The sequence below is a fragment of the Sander vitreus genome, chromosome 7 (genome assembly GCF_031162955.1).
Source record: "Sander vitreus isolate 19-12246 chromosome 7, sanVit1, whole genome shotgun sequence".
Taxonomy (NCBI): domain Eukaryota; kingdom Metazoa; phylum Chordata; class Actinopteri; order Perciformes; family Percidae; genus Sander; species Sander vitreus.
Genome location: NC_135861.1, coordinates 7,895,780 through 7,912,467, shown reverse-complemented (window position 1 = coordinate 7,912,467; position 16,688 = coordinate 7,895,780). Strand labels below are relative to the sequence as shown.

The following is a 16,688-nucleotide window of genomic DNA, read 5'->3' as shown; positions in this document are numbered from 1 at the left end:
TGAAGCAATGTTTTAATCAGTGGGTTCCAGTTTAGTTTGTTTTTGTGAGTGCAGGCGAGGATGCACATGCACATAAGTACCTCAACATATTTCCGGCAGTGGTTTTAAACCATTCCACTGAGGTGGCGGTAAAAAATACATAATATACATAATATTAACTGACTATAATTGTTATAGATTAAACCAGCTGACACTATATAAAGCAGGTTAAATTGGCTCGTTAAATCAGCTACAACCTTATCATCCTACTTACATTTAAATGCATCAATAATATTAATCAAATGACAGCATATTTCACAATATAGGCTTAACACTCTGAAAGGGACCATTGTGAATTACGAATACTTTATTTTGTTGAGAATATTTAGTTATTTTTTTGAAGTGGGATGGGCGTGTGATGGAGTTGCCTATTTTTACATTGTGGTAGGTTATTACTTATTATTATTATTGAATTTTGGCCCATATTGACATTGCTTTAAACGGATGTAATTAGCCTTAGCAAACGATAATTTTATTTTGAAAGTTTTTCCCGGAAATGTTGTATTTACTTCTCGCGTGCTTGATATTCGTGTGCTGAGCGCGAGCGAGGCGTATTTTGCATTGAATAGGAGCGTCCAGACATTACGCACGCAGACTAAAGTTTAGAGTTTAGTTTTACTTCGACTTCCAGTGTCTCCCATTTACCGAGTGATTGATAATGCTCAACGAAGAGGAAAGAGAAAAAGAGAAATAAAAAGCTGGACTGGATGTGACTCAATTATGCTTTCAACCGTAATTTAGTGACTGGGAATGCGCTCCTTCGGGCTGCGGTGGATATATGGTTGACTCAAGAACCCATAACATTTGTGTTATAATTTGCTTCGGGGGAGCTTACTCATAACTATTGTGATGGAGAGCCACATGTTGTTGACATGGATGCTGTTGTGTATGCTCCTGCGGCAGTCGGCTACACAGAACCCCGCACCTGAAGGAGGTAAGTTCCCTCAGATGGACCAAGTTTACATTTTCATCATCATAATAGAGGAACATGTGCCAGAAATCGATTTGGAGACAATGACTGAACGTATTTAGTATCAAATTAAATTAAACTGATATCTGTATTTTCAGGACCACTACCTACAATGACCAAACAACTTTTTATTTTTATTTAAATGCATTGGTGGTACATAATATGCGATGCAATGACTTTGCCATGATAGATAGATGCTACAGTAAGTGGAGGCACTATCTGAGCTCAGGGTGGTTCAGGGTGGGGTTGAAATGACACCAGTGTTCTCAGTAAAATGGCACGATTCCAGGAATGGAATTGTCAGTTGATGAAATCCCACAGCCTGGGGCAGTGATTCCCAAACCAGGGGGCAAATTCAGGGACCACACATGCGGCCTGGGAAGAGCTTCAGGTGCTCCCCATAAAACACACACACACACACACACACACACACACACACACACAGAAAGGGTTGAATTCCCAGATTATTGTCTGCTGATGAAATCTTTTGGCATTACAGCAGTGGTTTCCAAAGCAAGGACAAAGCAGTCTCCAGATCAACTGAGAAATAGTTTTTAATAATTACGTCATTCATTAAAGTTATAATCTAATGAGAAAAGAAAACAGAGCAAGACTGTCTGATCTGCAGTGTTAGTTTTCCACATCCATGATGTATCCTAGGCTATTGAATAATATGTATGCGATACAAATATGAGGGTCACTAAGATTAAATAAAATCTTTCTGTATCTTACACTGATGCAGAGTTAAGACACTCCTCAGTGAGTCTATAGGCTGATTTTGATATTAATACCTGTCTCTCATTGTCAGCAGTTCTGATCATTGATGACAGGCTGGCAGTTTGATTCACTTACGCCACAAAACAAATGTTATCAGCCGATATCACAGGGGTGTCTTTACACCCTGCGGTAAAGCTCATGACCATGAAGTGTCTGAGAGGCTAAACTTGGCGGTGGCGACACTGCCGAGTCTGTCAGTGAGAGCGGATCTTTATGACTGGGTTAACATAGTAGGCTACTTAGTGAGATACTTTGCTATTTTCATTAACAGGGACCTGATTAGACAGGACCAACATAGCTTACAGTAATTGGGCTTTTTATAAGTGCACTTGCTGTTATTACTGTCATCCTTCCCAGTGTTTGGGTAATTGTGAGTAATTGAAAGGTAATCAAGGAGCAAGCATTGTATAAGAGAGACTAAAAGGCTGTGGCTATTGTATTCTTTACTACTAGATGGCTGTTAGTTTGATTATTCTTATTCTGTTGTCTAGCTTTGTAATCCGTTCTGACATGAAATGCTTAAAATTCAAATTCCTCGAATCTTCTGCAACACACCACATGCTTAAATTTGTCTGTTGTACATTTCTGCACATCCAGACCACAAAACCTATATTGTTGAAGCTTGATTGCGCATGTTTCAGACTCCCATGTAATGTCCCCATGTGTTCAGCAGGTTGCAAGACCTGCTCTGCTCCTGTTGCGTTTTACTGGTGCCATGGGAGGTTTTCCACCATCACATCATTGAAGTGCTAGCAGTCCACCAATACATCTGATTTATCGTGCGATCGATAGCAGCAGGCTGCATTTGAAACACGTCTTCTCTGTAGATTAACAGTGAAGCGGCTATCTCCAGACGTCAACATGTGGTTTTCAGATAAAGACATACCTGAACATAAGTAGAGGTAGGGGGCTGTGATACGGAGCGGCCCACTCGCTCCAAAGTCCAACAACAAGACAGATGTAAGGTATTCTTTAGGCTGATGGAGGAAAAGGCAGTCTGCATGTGTGTGTACATAGGGTTGTGTATATATATGCCTCGCTGCATTCTCAGCTTTCAACACCTCCGAGTCTTATCAACACCTCATGTGTTGAACTTTCAGATATTAGAAAAAGAGGCATCTGAGAAAAAATAAGAGTTTCAAGGTATCAAGATGTCTGAGGCGATGCTGTTATTGCAGCCTTCTAAAATCAAAGTAACCTAGAGGCAATCTAAGATCGTCATCTCTCACGTTTATCTTTCTCTTTAACCCTTAGATTTTAAAAGTGGGTGTTTTTTCTTGGATGACTGCACAATTTGCGGCTAAATATTGCTTTTAGATTATTTATTAGTCTTTATTACTGCTGCTTCTTTTTCTTTTTTTTTCTCTGCTCTGTATATGGCCATTCAACATTCCTCCTAGTCTCTCACATGGAACTGCCAGTACACCCCCCCCCCACCACCCTCAGCATCACTCCTCTCCTTTTAATGCCTCTTATTTCCCCTTGTTCCACCTCCTCTCTCCACTCTCTCTGCCTTTACAGCTAAAGCCCAGCAGCTACTGTTCTCCCTCCCTCCTGTCCTTCACTCTTGGCATTCACTTTTAACTTTGCTTCTGTTACGAAATATGGAAAATTGCGGGGGGGGGGAATCCACTCTCTGCCTCAGTGCTTGAATCTCTTTTATCGTCCACTTCTGAAGTTATCACAATGCCAGCATCATTTTGAAGTTCCTCGGTTTGTTTTGATTTCTTCTTATCTTCACTATCATAACTTGCTTCTGACTCTTTGCTGCTTTGAAGTTAACAATATCCCCTATAAAAGTTGTTTTTCCAAGAAGGTGGACGGAGAAAGAGAGGGAGATTCCAAATGTGGGTGTGTATGTGTCAGTGAATCATGAGAGTGGACCTGTGGAAAAAAGTTGTGGGAGTAAAAGGAATCCTAGAGGAAGTTGCTATATCTGCATCAAAAGGCAGTATGTACTGATATTGACTTGATATTGATTTGCATATTAATGACTGAATTGACCATTATTTTTCCTCCACAGTGCTGAACTGCTGCGAGGGCGACGTCCTATTCTTATTGGATTCCTCTGGAAGTGTGTCGGCCTATGAGCACTCCCGCATGCTCACCTTCCTGTCTGAGCTCCTCCTCCCCTTTTCGCTGGGAGAGGACCAGGTGAGGGTAGGACTTCTGCAGGTGGGCACCCGACCACGCCTCGAGTTTGGCTTTGGCACCCATAGCACCCAGAGTGGCCTCCAGGGCGCTTTGGGGAACACCAAACCTCTCAGGGGGGACACCAACACAGTGGAGGCGCTGAGAATGGCAAAACAGTGGGTGCTGAGACCTGGAACAGCAGATGGGGCCCGGGCGGGGCTCCCTAGGGTGCTGGTGTGGTTGACTGATGGGGTGAAACCAGGTGATGTTATTGGACCAATGGCTGAGCTGCAGGAGGAAGGCGTGGCTGTGCTGGTGGTCTCCACTGGGCATGGCAACTATCAGGTGTTGAGGCAAGTGGTGACTCCGCCTGTGGAAAGCCACCTGTACTTTGTGGACATCGATGATATGAGTATCATCACAGAGGACCTGCGGGATGCCATCATTGGTGAGTATCGCTGGTGATATGTGAGGTTGGAAGGTATGGAGCCTGAAGTGTGCCACCAAAAGAATTATAACATTTTCAGTGTTTAATACTACTCAAATCATAAAGGATTAATTCATATTTCACCATTTTAAAATGGAATCACAAAATAAAATTTTAGATTTCACCTTTTGTGATTCCATTTACTAATGTGTCTGCCATCAGAGCCCCTGTTACTGCTTTGTGGGTTGGACTCTGGTTTAATTTGTAGGTGTGACATTGTTTTTTTAAATAAAAAAAGACTCATTTTTAAATAAAAGCAATAACGAAATAGGGCGCCTGGGTAGCTCAGGTGGTAGAGCACGTGCCTAAATGTAGAGGCCCTAGGCCCCTTTCAAGTCTAAACTGTCCTGTCAAAAATAAAGGCCTACAAAATAGTCTTAAAAAAAAAAGAAAAAAAAAAGAAATAGAAACTACGGTAAAGCAGGAGACAAATGAATTGTGAGACTGGATATGATTGTCGGGCAAATGGCATATCAAAAAGCAATACTATATATATTTTGTTATTTAATTTTAATTAATATAATTATTATTGGGAAATGTAATGATTTTATTTACTTTGTGATTGCAACATTTAATGCAAATGTAATTCATCAATTCCCAATTGTTTTCTTAAAGCTGCACTGGACATTATGTTTATATCCGTAATGGATTCTTTGACTGTGGGCGAAATCACTCCCTATTTACCATATAGTGCACTATATTTACTGTCCGTCATTTTATTTAAACCAATAATAACCAGTAACCCAATAATCGGCCGTCGGACAGTCTGGCGAGGTCGGTGACTCGAGTCTGTTCAGTGTGTTCCGTGTCGTCGTCTCTCAGAGGAGCTGTCGGCCTTCATTTTGGCCGACCTGACTTGCTGGGTCGGAGGGCGGGCAGTCAGACTCAATGACCAATCTGATGGTGGAGTGCTAACCCGGAAATGGTGAGCGGGATGAGTGACGGACGCCTCTCAAAATCTGATGAAAATCTTTTAAACTGACCTTTTGTCGATCTGAAATGAAGACAAATTCAGCAACTGTATGGCCTATTTCTCACTTAAAATGTTTTCAGAAACACGTTTCAGTGAACTATTTTCGTAAAATACGAGATCGTATTTTGAACAAGCCGCCATTACTATTGGCTGGAGAAGCCAGACCCACATGACGCGTTCGTCATTTCCGGTTTTCATTTTTTGGGCAACAATACAGATTTGCGGGGGCCTGCTGTTACACGTATTACGTCTCGTGCACGCGCAGAACGTACGTCTCTTCGGTGTGTTCCAAGGCACTTTTTTGACCTCGGGGAGCCGACTGATCACCGTCGGGTTGGCGTGTCAGGGCCTTTAGTGTCTGAAGTTGATTATGAAGTTTATGCTGCCACGTTATATTGTGCCCTCAAAAATTCCCACAATGCAGCAAAAAAGTAGTGTCCATGGCATGTGCTCTACTTTGTAATTGCTAACAGTTCCACAATGCAAAGCTCTGCATTTTATAGTCCACCACTCATTCACAGATGTATCATATGTCTCTGGGCTCTGCCCTAATTCCAGAGATGCTCCTGAAGACAGTGAATCCAGTGTGCTTGTGTAAGGGATATGATGATCTATTAATGGATTAATGATTCAACTTTCCTTGCTGCATCCTCCAACACTATGCAAGACATGATACACATTTATATATATAGACTGGGAAGGTCGTCCACTTCCCGGGCCAGATTAGGTAACTGCCATAACACTCACAAGGGACACCTCAGCAATTAAACAGTATTCTGCAGCTGTAAAGCATGATGCATAGTATAAATAAGGCTTGTGCACAACAATAATAAATGCACCAGTCTTTACTTAGTGCCTAAGGATCCGATCACAGATATCAATGCCTCTGTGGCATATGTTATTTTGTTGCAGGGCCTGGGTTGGCTATTTCAAGTTGTCGTATTGCAAGAGCTATGAATGCATCCAGAAACCTAAGTCTGGCTGTCGACGTGGGTGGCTGTCTGAAGCAGAGGCACCTTTAGCACTCTGTCTTGTTTTCTTCCCTGTCACCATCCTTTCTCTGTCTTTGCAGAATTACAACTTCTTTAATTATAATCCTGACAGACCCGTTTGCACACAGTCATTTCATTCATCTTTTCCCTGCGTCGACAGAGATTATCCGAGCTGAGCGAATCAACATCCGTGACGTCTCCACCAACTCTGCCACGCTCCAGTGGCGACCCGTTCTGTCCGGTTTGGAGGGTTACTATGAGATTCGCTTTGGTCCGCTTCCGACGGGAGGAGGAGGTGGAGGAGATGGAACTGGGACCAGTCCGAGCACCGGTGGTAGTGATTTCCAGAGACTAACCCCATCTGCAGATTCCAGCACTGCCAGGCTAACAGGCCTGAAGCCTGATACCACCTATACCGCCACACTGACCCCGAAGTATAATGAACAAGCGTTTAACAAACTCTCCGTCACCTTCAAAACAAAGCCAGGTTGGGTTACATCCTATTTATACTGTGTTATAACCCATACATACCAAAAAATCACAGATTCCAGTTTCTCAATTTTAAGAATTTTTATGCTTTTTTTGTTGCATCTGTTGTCTTTGTATTTGTAAATTCAATATCTTTTTGTTTTAAGGGTCCAAATTTTACCCCAAAAATTCCCAGTAATTTGGTACTAATCATAGTAAAATTTGAAAAGATCGATTTCAAAGTAAATATTTCTTTATTAGTCACCTATTATTGGAAACTTTATATTTCATATATGTTGAATTGTATTTTCGTTTTCAACGTTCAGACTTGTAATGCTAGTAATTAACTGGAATTAATTGGAAGTTTACCACTAACTGTCTCTATCTTCACTCTATTCGTGTTATAGTTATTATAGGAAGGTTATCATGAGTAGGTTATTTTCCTCATATTATCTTATACTGACTCAGTGTTTTTTCCTATCTCCCCACACACACCAGAGGTGCTGAGCCCAGCTGTGGTAACGGTCTCTGAGTCGGGGCAAACCAGCATTCGGGTGAGTTGGGGTCCTTCTCAGCCGGAGACGGTCGCAAGTTACTACATTGAGTACTCCGCCCTGCCCAGGGGCAAGCTCCACGCTGTCACCGTGGGCCGAACGCAAAACTCCACGCTCCTCACCAACCTCCAACCAGATACCACTTACTTGGTCACCGTTAGTGCCCGGCACACCTCGGGCACGGAGAAGGCCATGTCTGTCAAAGTGTGTACTGAGGAAGGTGAGCTACATGAAGAAAATGGAGTTAAACTTGGTGATCAAGGATCCATTTACTGCACACTCATCCTAATCCTGCGCAGCCTAGAGCTTTCTGGGTCTTAAATTTTAAATAATTACTAGCAGTTCCATTCAGGTTTGACTACTCCAAGGGCAGTTCTGAGCAGCTAGAGGAGCATGAGCCAATCAGTCACATTTTTCTATTGTACGACTTCCATAAAAGCATTTCTGTTATCCTTTAGCTCATACTTTTTTAATCATGTTTATTCACTCAGCTCAGCACTGAATCTGCACTCCTCATGATGCCGGTTTCATGACGCAGCACAGCAGTGGGATGCAAACCTTTCTCCTTTGGAGAAACTGAGACTGAGGTGTCTAAAAACCAGCATTATGAATTAGTAGCATGTAAGCTAATCAGTGTTAAGGAAACCAGCCCCATGAGTCCATACTCTACACACAAACACCTGCACAATCCACTTGGATAAAACATTATCAAAAGCAACAAAAAAACGCTACAAAGTACAAAATATCAAAATAACATTCACATAAATAATTTAAATAGCTATACTAAAGCTAAAGTCTGGATCTAAAACTTAAATGGCGAAAGAGGAGTGCTAATAATGTGCTGTACACTTTTGGGGACTGAGATGTTGTCGTTAGGGTGGCATTTTGAGCATCACAGACAATTACTACACAAAACATGAGGACACTCTTCTCTAAAATTCTCACCTCAGTTCTATTTCCTTTTGAAATATACCAACACAACAAATAGACTAACATCTTTGTTCATTTCCAGTGACTCCAGCCCTGGCAGACCTCCAGCTGACCACAGTGGGTAGTGACTCAGTGCAGGTCGATTGGAAGAGCAGCGTAGGCAGTCTGAGGGGCTACTGGCTCACCTGGGAGGCACAGCAAAGCTCTGTCAATGGCCAGCGCTCCTCTCTCTATTTGCCTCCGGACTCTCTGTCAACGCGCCTCACGCACCTCCCCCCAGCAACTAGAGTGTGTGTGTCACCCATTTACCGGACAGCGCGAGGAGAGGGACTGTGTTGCACGGCACAGTTCCATTCAGGTGAGTGGTGACAGCCATTTCACGCCATGAAGTGAATTATTAGAGTTAGCTTGGTCGCTATTTACAGAGATAGTTTGAAGGCATTGGGTAAAAAAATCCACCTCACAAAAGTACTTTCTTTCTTTTTTAAGATAATTTTTGGGGTATTTTAGGCCTTTATTTAACAGGATAGCCGGAGACAGGAAAGGGTATAGAGGGAGAGAATGACTGAGCCTTTGTACATGGGACGCATGCTCAACCAGGTGAGCTACCTGGGAGTTTTTTTGACTCCATATACAAAAAGTGAGCTGATTATTAGAGGCAGATTTCTTCTGGACAGAACCAGGCTAGCTGTTCACCCCTGTTTCCAGTTTTTGTGCTAAACTAAGTGAGCCGGCTGGTGGTGGTGCTACCTTGATATTTATCATATAGACATGAGAGTGGTATCAGTCTTCTCATTAAACTCTTCAGTCAAGAAAACAAAGAAGTTTATTTCCAAAAATGTTGAATGGAGGTAAAAGGAATTGTGTTTGTGGGGCGTAAAGAAATTCCACTACATTTCTTTTCAGAATTAGTTTCCTGGTTAAGGTGGATAATCCACAGACCTTGCATAAACATCTTTTATTCTATGTGCTTTCTATCAGATTAATAATCCCTAAAATGACTTTTTTTTTTTTTTTAAATGTAAGCTTTCATTGCTGAGATGACCACATATGAAATTGCATTCATCTCTATTTTATTGGTGTGGATTTAGAAATCACAGAGACAGTTACCTTCAAACCTAGGCAAATAAGACCTGTTTTCATGTCTAGATACCACTAGACGTAAATCAGAAATATGTGTTATTAAGTTTTGTAAGTGAACAGACCCTTTAAACTGAAAGATGTTTATGCTGGACTGAATGAATAGCTCCAGATTAATTCCATTTGTTGTCTGATGGTATAGTGTTCATCGATACAAGATTCATAATATAACACTTTGACTTTTGCTTGTTTCAATCTATGAATGTCAATGTCTCAACTGCTGTTTTCTACCTCTGCCTTTTAGATGCATTATCATATGGCTTCCAATCATAGCACCCCTGAGCTGCAAGTGCACCCTACCAAACATGGAGGGACGATGGAAAGAAAAATGCTGACTTGCCTCTCCCCTCTGTGGATATCATCAAGGAGAGTTGTGTGGTTTGGCTTACTGAGCACTCATGTGGAAGCCATAGACACTTAAGAGTGGTCTAGGACAATATGGCCACATGTTAACGGCTACAATCTGCAACACATAGCACTATTTGCTTTTCCATTTCTTTTGTCTCATCTGGTTTACACCTGTAGTAAATGTATAATGTTTCGGTTTAGAGATGCAAGAGTGAGATAAAGATATTTCTTGGTAAGTTTTGCAGTTACAGAGCAGGGCATGCTGGGAAAGTTGGATGTTTCATGTGGCTTGTGTTAGAGAAAGGCTTTGCACCATATGTGGACCTCATTTCCAAATGAGCTTTTTTTTAAAACCCTGCTAACACACACTGAACATCTGATTTACATGTATAATAAATACTTATGAGTTGTACTTAAAACACTTCTCTTTCAGCACATGCTTAACACTTGTGTCTGCAGACTGAAGTGCAACAAGGACACTTTAGCTTAAGGTCCTTAATAACAAGTAATTTCCCCTTGCGGGATTAATAAAGTATACATTATTATTATTACATTATAACAGGATTTTCAGGATTGCTTTGAACTTGAAAGAAATTACAAAAAGACCAGCCACATGCCCTGACACTACAGAGATGCTGCATTTGAAACACATGTGTAACTGAGAGTAATCTTGTTTTGGTCTCTGGACATCCATCATTCATATTTATTAATCAAAAATCATCTAAGTATGATAATTAATAGCGTACAGTACTTACAGACATGCTGTTTACATATTAAGACTCTTACCTTTTTTTAAGTGAGTCTCTGCTGACCCCTACTGAAAGGATCCTGACAGACTTACAGCTGATCTTTTACTGTTATCCTCTCAGAGCAAATGTATTGTTTAATGTTTGTTAACCACTATTGAAATTTAACATGAGCTTGCAATAAAGTCTTTTAATAATTTTGTTTATTCTAATTGTAGTTTCTCCACAGATATTACTGAGTTTACAAGTCATGACGAGTACTACTCAGCCAGTGAAAAAAGTTGTATAATGTCTTTGTGGCTCGTCAGGAGCTTTGAAATGATCACCAGGCAGGTCTAATGAAAGACCTCTAATGAGCTCAGCATTTTGGGAGTTTGACCCATACTAGGGACTACAATTCAGGATATCTTGGCCTCTACTGATTTGAAATGATGCAAATGCAATACGAAATCCACAAAGCCCCCCTTTAAATCACTTTATAATAGAACTGTACCTTATAGGGACTACTTCCATCCAGAAAAATAATATTCACAACACCACTAGTTTCTATGAAAAACTCTATAGTGTTTGCCTTTATAATTTCTTCCAAATCCTGGGAAACACAGCATTTTGGCTCACCTTTAAGTTTTGCCTAGTTTGGTAAAAGGTATGAATAGTTTACGGAATACGTATGATGTAGTAGGATGGCACATGTTGTGAACTACAGTAACCAAGTCTCATTTATATTTTCTCACATAAACGAACAGGCTGACATGGCCTGACTACACTGACAGTTTGGCTACTGAGTGATAGAATAGGAAACTTTTGTGTATCAAGGCTTCCACCTGCAGGTGAATGAAAGCACCTTCAACTGGTCAGCTGAGTTATCACTTTGGGTTACATCTTAGTTTTTGTCTTCTAAAATTGCAGCGCCAGAATGAAATCAGGCAAGGCTACATGCTTAAGACATTTTGTCATTCAGAGGACCTATGGTGAAACCATTTCCAAAATTATTCTACATAATCTACTAAATCTCACCTAACGTAATCTAATTTATTTTTTATTTTATTTAGAACATCCTGTTACTTCTAGGGACCTTTAAGGGAACTTTATCAGAGCGCCTGACGATCATCATAATTCCATTGCATTGTAAAACTAAACAATTAACGTTAGCAGTTATGAGGACAAATACAGTTTGTTACAATATTTCACCAGGATCACCTGAATGGGTGCCAAGAAAGATTTCGAGCGAACGGGAGTTCACCAGGAGCACCTGAAGGCAGCATCAGATCTGATGCAGTTGCTGTACCAGCACAGTAAGTTAGGGGGCGACAATCTACGTATCCTGTTTCCCGTTAGCTCATCAAGCTGCAATATTCAAGCCTTGACATTGCGAAGATGGGCGCTGTTATGGTGTAGTCCAGATTACATAGCACAAACAACTGCGAGTTTCCGAGCTCTGTTATGACAACATTTCCAGTTCGTTCAGGTAAATGGAAAAAAAAAACATGGTTAACTTTACTTAGCTTGGTAGTGAGCAAACGTTAGCGTCTTTGCAAAGTTGTGTAGCTAGCAAAATGACAGCCAGCTCAGCTAATGTCAACGAACGAGCTAGCGCACCTCAAATTAGCTAAGCTAGCTAGCAACGTCGGTTCAACTACAACGTAGTTGGAGATAACTAACTGATAAGTTAGCGCATACAACCGCCGGCATTTCTTAACTACAGCATTTTGTCTTATCCAGAGTGACAGTCATGTAACACAGAAGCCAACCAGCGTCTAACTTCAGCTTATGTCATCAGCAAGATGAGGAAGATGTTTTGATGTCAATGCTAGCTAACGTTAGCAAGCTAATCATTTTCAGAACCGTTTCCTGGTTGTGATTCCTCGGGTTGTTACCTTATTATTATACATCCATGGTTGTTACCGACCCAGGTGGTCCTTGACTTAGTTTAAGCGTACAGGGCATTAAAGACAGCTAGTATTTAATTTATGTTATTTAATGCCTTCTTTATACTTTTTGTTATAGCTATATGGAATGACAGAACATAACGTTAGCATGAACATAATGGTAAACAACCTGGGCTGTTGATGGGTCCTGTTTATTGTCAAACTAACGTTACAGCTAACGTTAACTAGCTACAACAATGAACATTACTTCAGACTCTTTACATTGTTTTATCACAACGTTACGCTCTTTATTTCGTTATGCATGCAGTGTACCAAACGACAATGGTTTTCATATATTTAATCTTTTCGTTCTAAATGTTGTTGCAAATGTATTTAACGTAACGTTAATACGTTTTAATCCTGCATTTTACCTTCATCAAAACACACTAGCTAGCTAAGTAAGATAAGAATAAAGGTAAATCATGTTAAAGTTATACTACTTGATGGACCTTTGATAGTCTATCAAGCAGTCAAGCTCAAGACGATTATCAAAAGGAGTATCGCACTGTAAGAGACGTGTATGTTTCTCTGTCAGCACGGTTACATGTTGACAGCTTTGGAGAAGTATTCTCACAACAAAGCCACGCCTGTATTGGTGATACATGTTAGCCTATTCATAGTTTTCCTAACTTGCCATATGAAGTTAACTTATGGATTTGTGTGTCTGCAGGTGGAGGCAGGAGGTGTGAGTAGAGTGCAGTAGACATTAGCAGCATGTATTCTGAGTGGCGCTCGCTGCAGTTGGTGGTGCAGAGTGACCAGGGCCACCTCAGTGTTCTGCACACCTATCCTACTAGCGTGGGCACGGAGGTGGCAAATGCTGTGGTCAAGCCTTTGGGCACAGCTGTAAGCCCTGTCGCCACAGAGAACATCCTCAAGACAGACAAGGAGGTGAGAAACACTGCTGCACCTTAGGTGCGTGTATGCACTATACAATGTTTGACATATCATTTTAATGCCTTGGTAGTCTGCCAAGCTACCAGTTCCATTACCAAAGCTTTGGAGAGCCTGTCAGCTCTAAACTTATTCCTATATTACAAGGTCTCTGATGGTGCCATCACTGTGCTTGGTTAATTTCTTTTGGACATATGCTTATGATTTCATAAAAAAAAAAAAATCAGGTAAAAAATATATCAAGATATTTATGCATGTGGTGATGCTACTTATTAAAAAGCTAGGCTATACAACAGGGTAATGGTTAGCAAAAACTCAAGGCATCAGATCTTTTCAATTGAGGTGAATCTACTAAAATCAGTTGTTTGAATGTGATGCATATATTATTTGTGGACACACTGCTTAGTGTCACCACAGTGAATAAACTTAAACTTAAAATTATTTTCACTCTGCACAATCATTGTTTGATATGACATGCAGTAATCAACTTTAAGGAGCAGCCTCATACATTGCTTGTGTTGTCTTAAGTGTCATATGTAAACGGTTACTGCACCAACTAGTGTCTATTTAAATATATAGTAGAGGTCAGAATCAAAAATACAGTGACTGCTTGGTCTTGCCCACTGCATTCAGAGGGCACCTCTATTTTACATACAGATATCTGTGTCAATACTGTGGCAACCAATGTAGGTATGGTAAAAAACTAACTACACTGTGCTATTTGCATATCTCTCACTTATTGTATGTTTCAGTTGGATAAAATGTATTTTTTGTTTTGTTTTTTGAAGTCCAAACATTATACCCAATCTTTGCAAAGCAAAGTACATGGAAATAATATGATGTTTGGAAATGTATAACCCCCCCCCCCCCCCCCCCAGAAAAACAAAAAAATTTAATTTATAAATATGTCTAGACTCTGTCTTTCAGTACTTTGTAGAAGCACAATCACCATTAGCTGTACTTCCTCTTGAGTATGTCATATCAGGTTTGCACACCAAGATTTGGGCAGATTTTCCCTTGCTTGATCCGCACTCAGGCTTTTCTGTGTTTCTGTTTATCATGCAACTAGCTAGGCTGCTGGACAACTTTGGTACAAAGACCAGTGCTATGTTGGATTTGTGCCTTGTGTCACGCGGTTGCATGCACCGTGGAGCATGATTTATTCAAGGACCTCTCTGTATTTGGGTTCCCTTAATCCTTACCAGTTTCCCAGTTCCTGTCGTTAAAATCGTGGCATGATGCTACCACTGCCATGTTTCACTGTGGGGATGAGAGTATGTGTGTAGACCCTGATTTTGCCCAGATGTAATGCTTGACATCAAAGCCAAAGAGTTTATTTTTTTTGTCTCATGAGACCAGAGTCCTTTTTTTTTCCTCATGTTCTCAAGTTTCTCGCAGTTTGGCTGTCATTTGTCTTTTACTCATGAGTATCTTTGATAAAGCTACTCTAGCATATAAAGCATGACTGATGGAGTGCTACAGATATAGCTTCTCCTTTCTCTGCAGGAGGTTTAGGCCTGAAACACAGACAGACACTTCCCCCCTCCCTTTACTTCACCTACCATGTTAACGAAAGTGTTTCTGTACCTATGTGTGTATGTTTATTTTCTGTACATGTGTGGATTTTGCAAAATAATACTTTTTAAATGGTTATTTTCATATCTTAAAGCCTATTTAGCACACATTATATATTCAATGATAAAAAAAAACATTAGTGTGTTTAACAGGGATGTCCTGAGTCCTTCCCTAGGATTGGTAGATTGTTATTGGCTATGATAAAACACTGGAATGTCTACTAATACGCCGCTGTGATCAAGCGAACCGCAGAGCTCACAGCAAGCCAGCAGTTTCAATTAATGATTTGACAGCATGCGTCAGGAAGGGATGTGGAGAGGAGCTGGTTTGGGGTCAAAATTTTTCTCAGGTGCACCATACATCTAAAGTACTGCCATTGCTTGAACTTCACTTCCTGCTGAGGATAAAGCTTAGATAAACCTTCCTGCCGCTACTGATCCACACTTACTCTCCCCTTTTCATGAATATTATACAAAATATTGCAGGAAACTGTCAAGGGAGGGCTGTTATGCAGGCTTTTAATGAAGGTTGACTTTAGACAGTATTATATCAAAAGAATGGCAGCACTTGCAGAATATGGCACTGTTGAAATATGTTTTGGGAGCTGTCATGGTCTCTGTGGCATGTGCAGTGGGATACAGGACTCCTTGACAGCAATTTGCTACATAGTGAAATGCTACAAAATAAACAAATAACCCATAACTTAAAAACATTCACATAAATTGATGAAAACGGTTTGGTTCCTAGGTGAAGTGGACCATGGAGGTGCTGTGTTATGGCCTCACCCTCCCCCTTGAGGGGGACACTGTCAAGCTGTGTGTGGATGTGTATACAGACTGGATGATGGCCCTGGTGTCGCCCAGGGACTCAATGCCTCAGCCTGTGGTCAAGGAGCCCAATATGTACGTCCAAACCATCCTCAAACATCTGTACAACGTCTTTGTACCAAGGTATGTCAGAAATGTTCACAGGTGAGCCTTAATCTCCCATTAGCTGTTGTTGCATACATTTGTTTTTGCACTATGTTTGTGGCTGTTTGTCTCCCTACATATAGCTCTGACTACTGATGTCACTTACAATGACTGCGGCTCACACTTTCTCTCTGATTCCTTCTCTCTCTCTGATTTCCTCTCTATCCCCTCATTTCAAACACTCCATATTTCCCTCTAGGCCTGACCACCACAGTCTGAACCACATCAGGCTTTGCCAGCAGGTTCTGACTGCAGTCCAGAAATTGGCACGAGAGTCTGTTTCCATGGTGAGGGAAACCTGGGAGGTGCTGTTGCTCTTTCTGCTTCGCATCAACGACACATTACTTGCCGCGCCCACAGTCGGAGGTATGCCCCGCCCCGTCCTATGGAACCCTTCTTGCTGTATTTACTTAGTCATGAATGATGATTACTAATATAAATAATCCGCTAACATCTTTCAGTTGGGGTGGCAGAGAAACTTGCAGAGAAATTGATGGCAGTGCTGTTTGAGGTGTGGCTACTGGCATGTGCCCGCTGCTTTCCCACGCCACCATATTGGAAGACAGCAAGGGAGATGCTGGCTAACTGGAGACACCACCCTCCTGTTGTAGAGCAGTGGAGCAGAGTGGCCTGTGCCCTGACCTCCAGGTTAGAAAGGCAACTCAACTTTGATTTAGTGCTGATAACTGTTTTATACAGTTTGTCTCTGAGAGTGATTTTGGTTATTGTTGAGTTGTTTGACAAGTGTTAAGATAGTTGGTCA

General features: G+C 41.1%; 2 protein-coding genes across 10 annotated transcripts in view; both read left to right on the top strand.

Moving 5' to 3' along the window:
• The first annotated feature begins 572 nt into the window (after positions 1-572).
• Positions 573-10,754, top strand: vwa1 (von Willebrand factor A domain containing 1). Its single transcript, XM_078254399.1, has 6 exons — positions 573-973; positions 3,810-4,367; positions 6,532-6,858; positions 7,338-7,613; positions 8,406-8,681; positions 9,708-10,754. The coding sequence occupies exons 1-6, from the start codon at positions 889-891 to the stop codon at positions 9,734-9,736; spliced, it is 1,551 nt and encodes a 516-aa protein (XP_078110525.1). The 5' UTR covers positions 573-888; the 3' UTR covers positions 9,737-10,754.
• Positions 10,755-11,873: 1,119 nt separating this feature from the next.
• The window catches only part of LOC144520584 (ral GTPase-activating protein subunit beta-like), a 28,401-nt gene continuing 23,586 nt past the window's right edge, over positions 11,874-16,688 (top strand). For 8 of the 9 annotated variants that reach the window (XM_078254398.1, XM_078254397.1, XM_078254395.1 and 5 more), the window contains exons 1-5: positions 11,875-12,025; positions 13,156-13,376; positions 15,702-15,904; positions 16,125-16,291; positions 16,387-16,573. In XM_078254398.1, coding sequence (XP_078110524.1) covers positions 13,200-13,376; positions 15,702-15,904; positions 16,125-16,291; positions 16,387-16,573 — 734 coding nt within the window. In that variant the 5' untranslated portion in view covers positions 11,875-12,025; positions 13,156-13,199. Of the gene's footprint in view, positions 12,026-13,155; positions 13,377-15,701; positions 15,905-16,124; positions 16,292-16,386; positions 16,574-16,688 lie in introns of all 9 variants that reach the window. The other variant, XM_078254390.1, reaches the window with a different exon arrangement.

Bases quoted from the DNA above. Each gene is read 5' to 3' on its own strand.
- vwa1 (XM_078254399.1), top strand. From the start codon at position 889: ATGGAGAGCCACATGTTGTTGACATGGATGCTGTTGTGTATGCTCCTG. The intron at 974-3,809 runs GTAAGTTCCCTC...TTTCCTCCACAG, and splicing joins GAACCCCGCACCTGAAGGAG to TGCTGAACTGCTGCGAGGGC. The intron at 6,859-7,337 runs GTTGGGTTACAT...CACACACACCAG, and splicing joins CACCTTCAAAACAAAGCCAG to AGGTGCTGAGCCCAGCTGTG.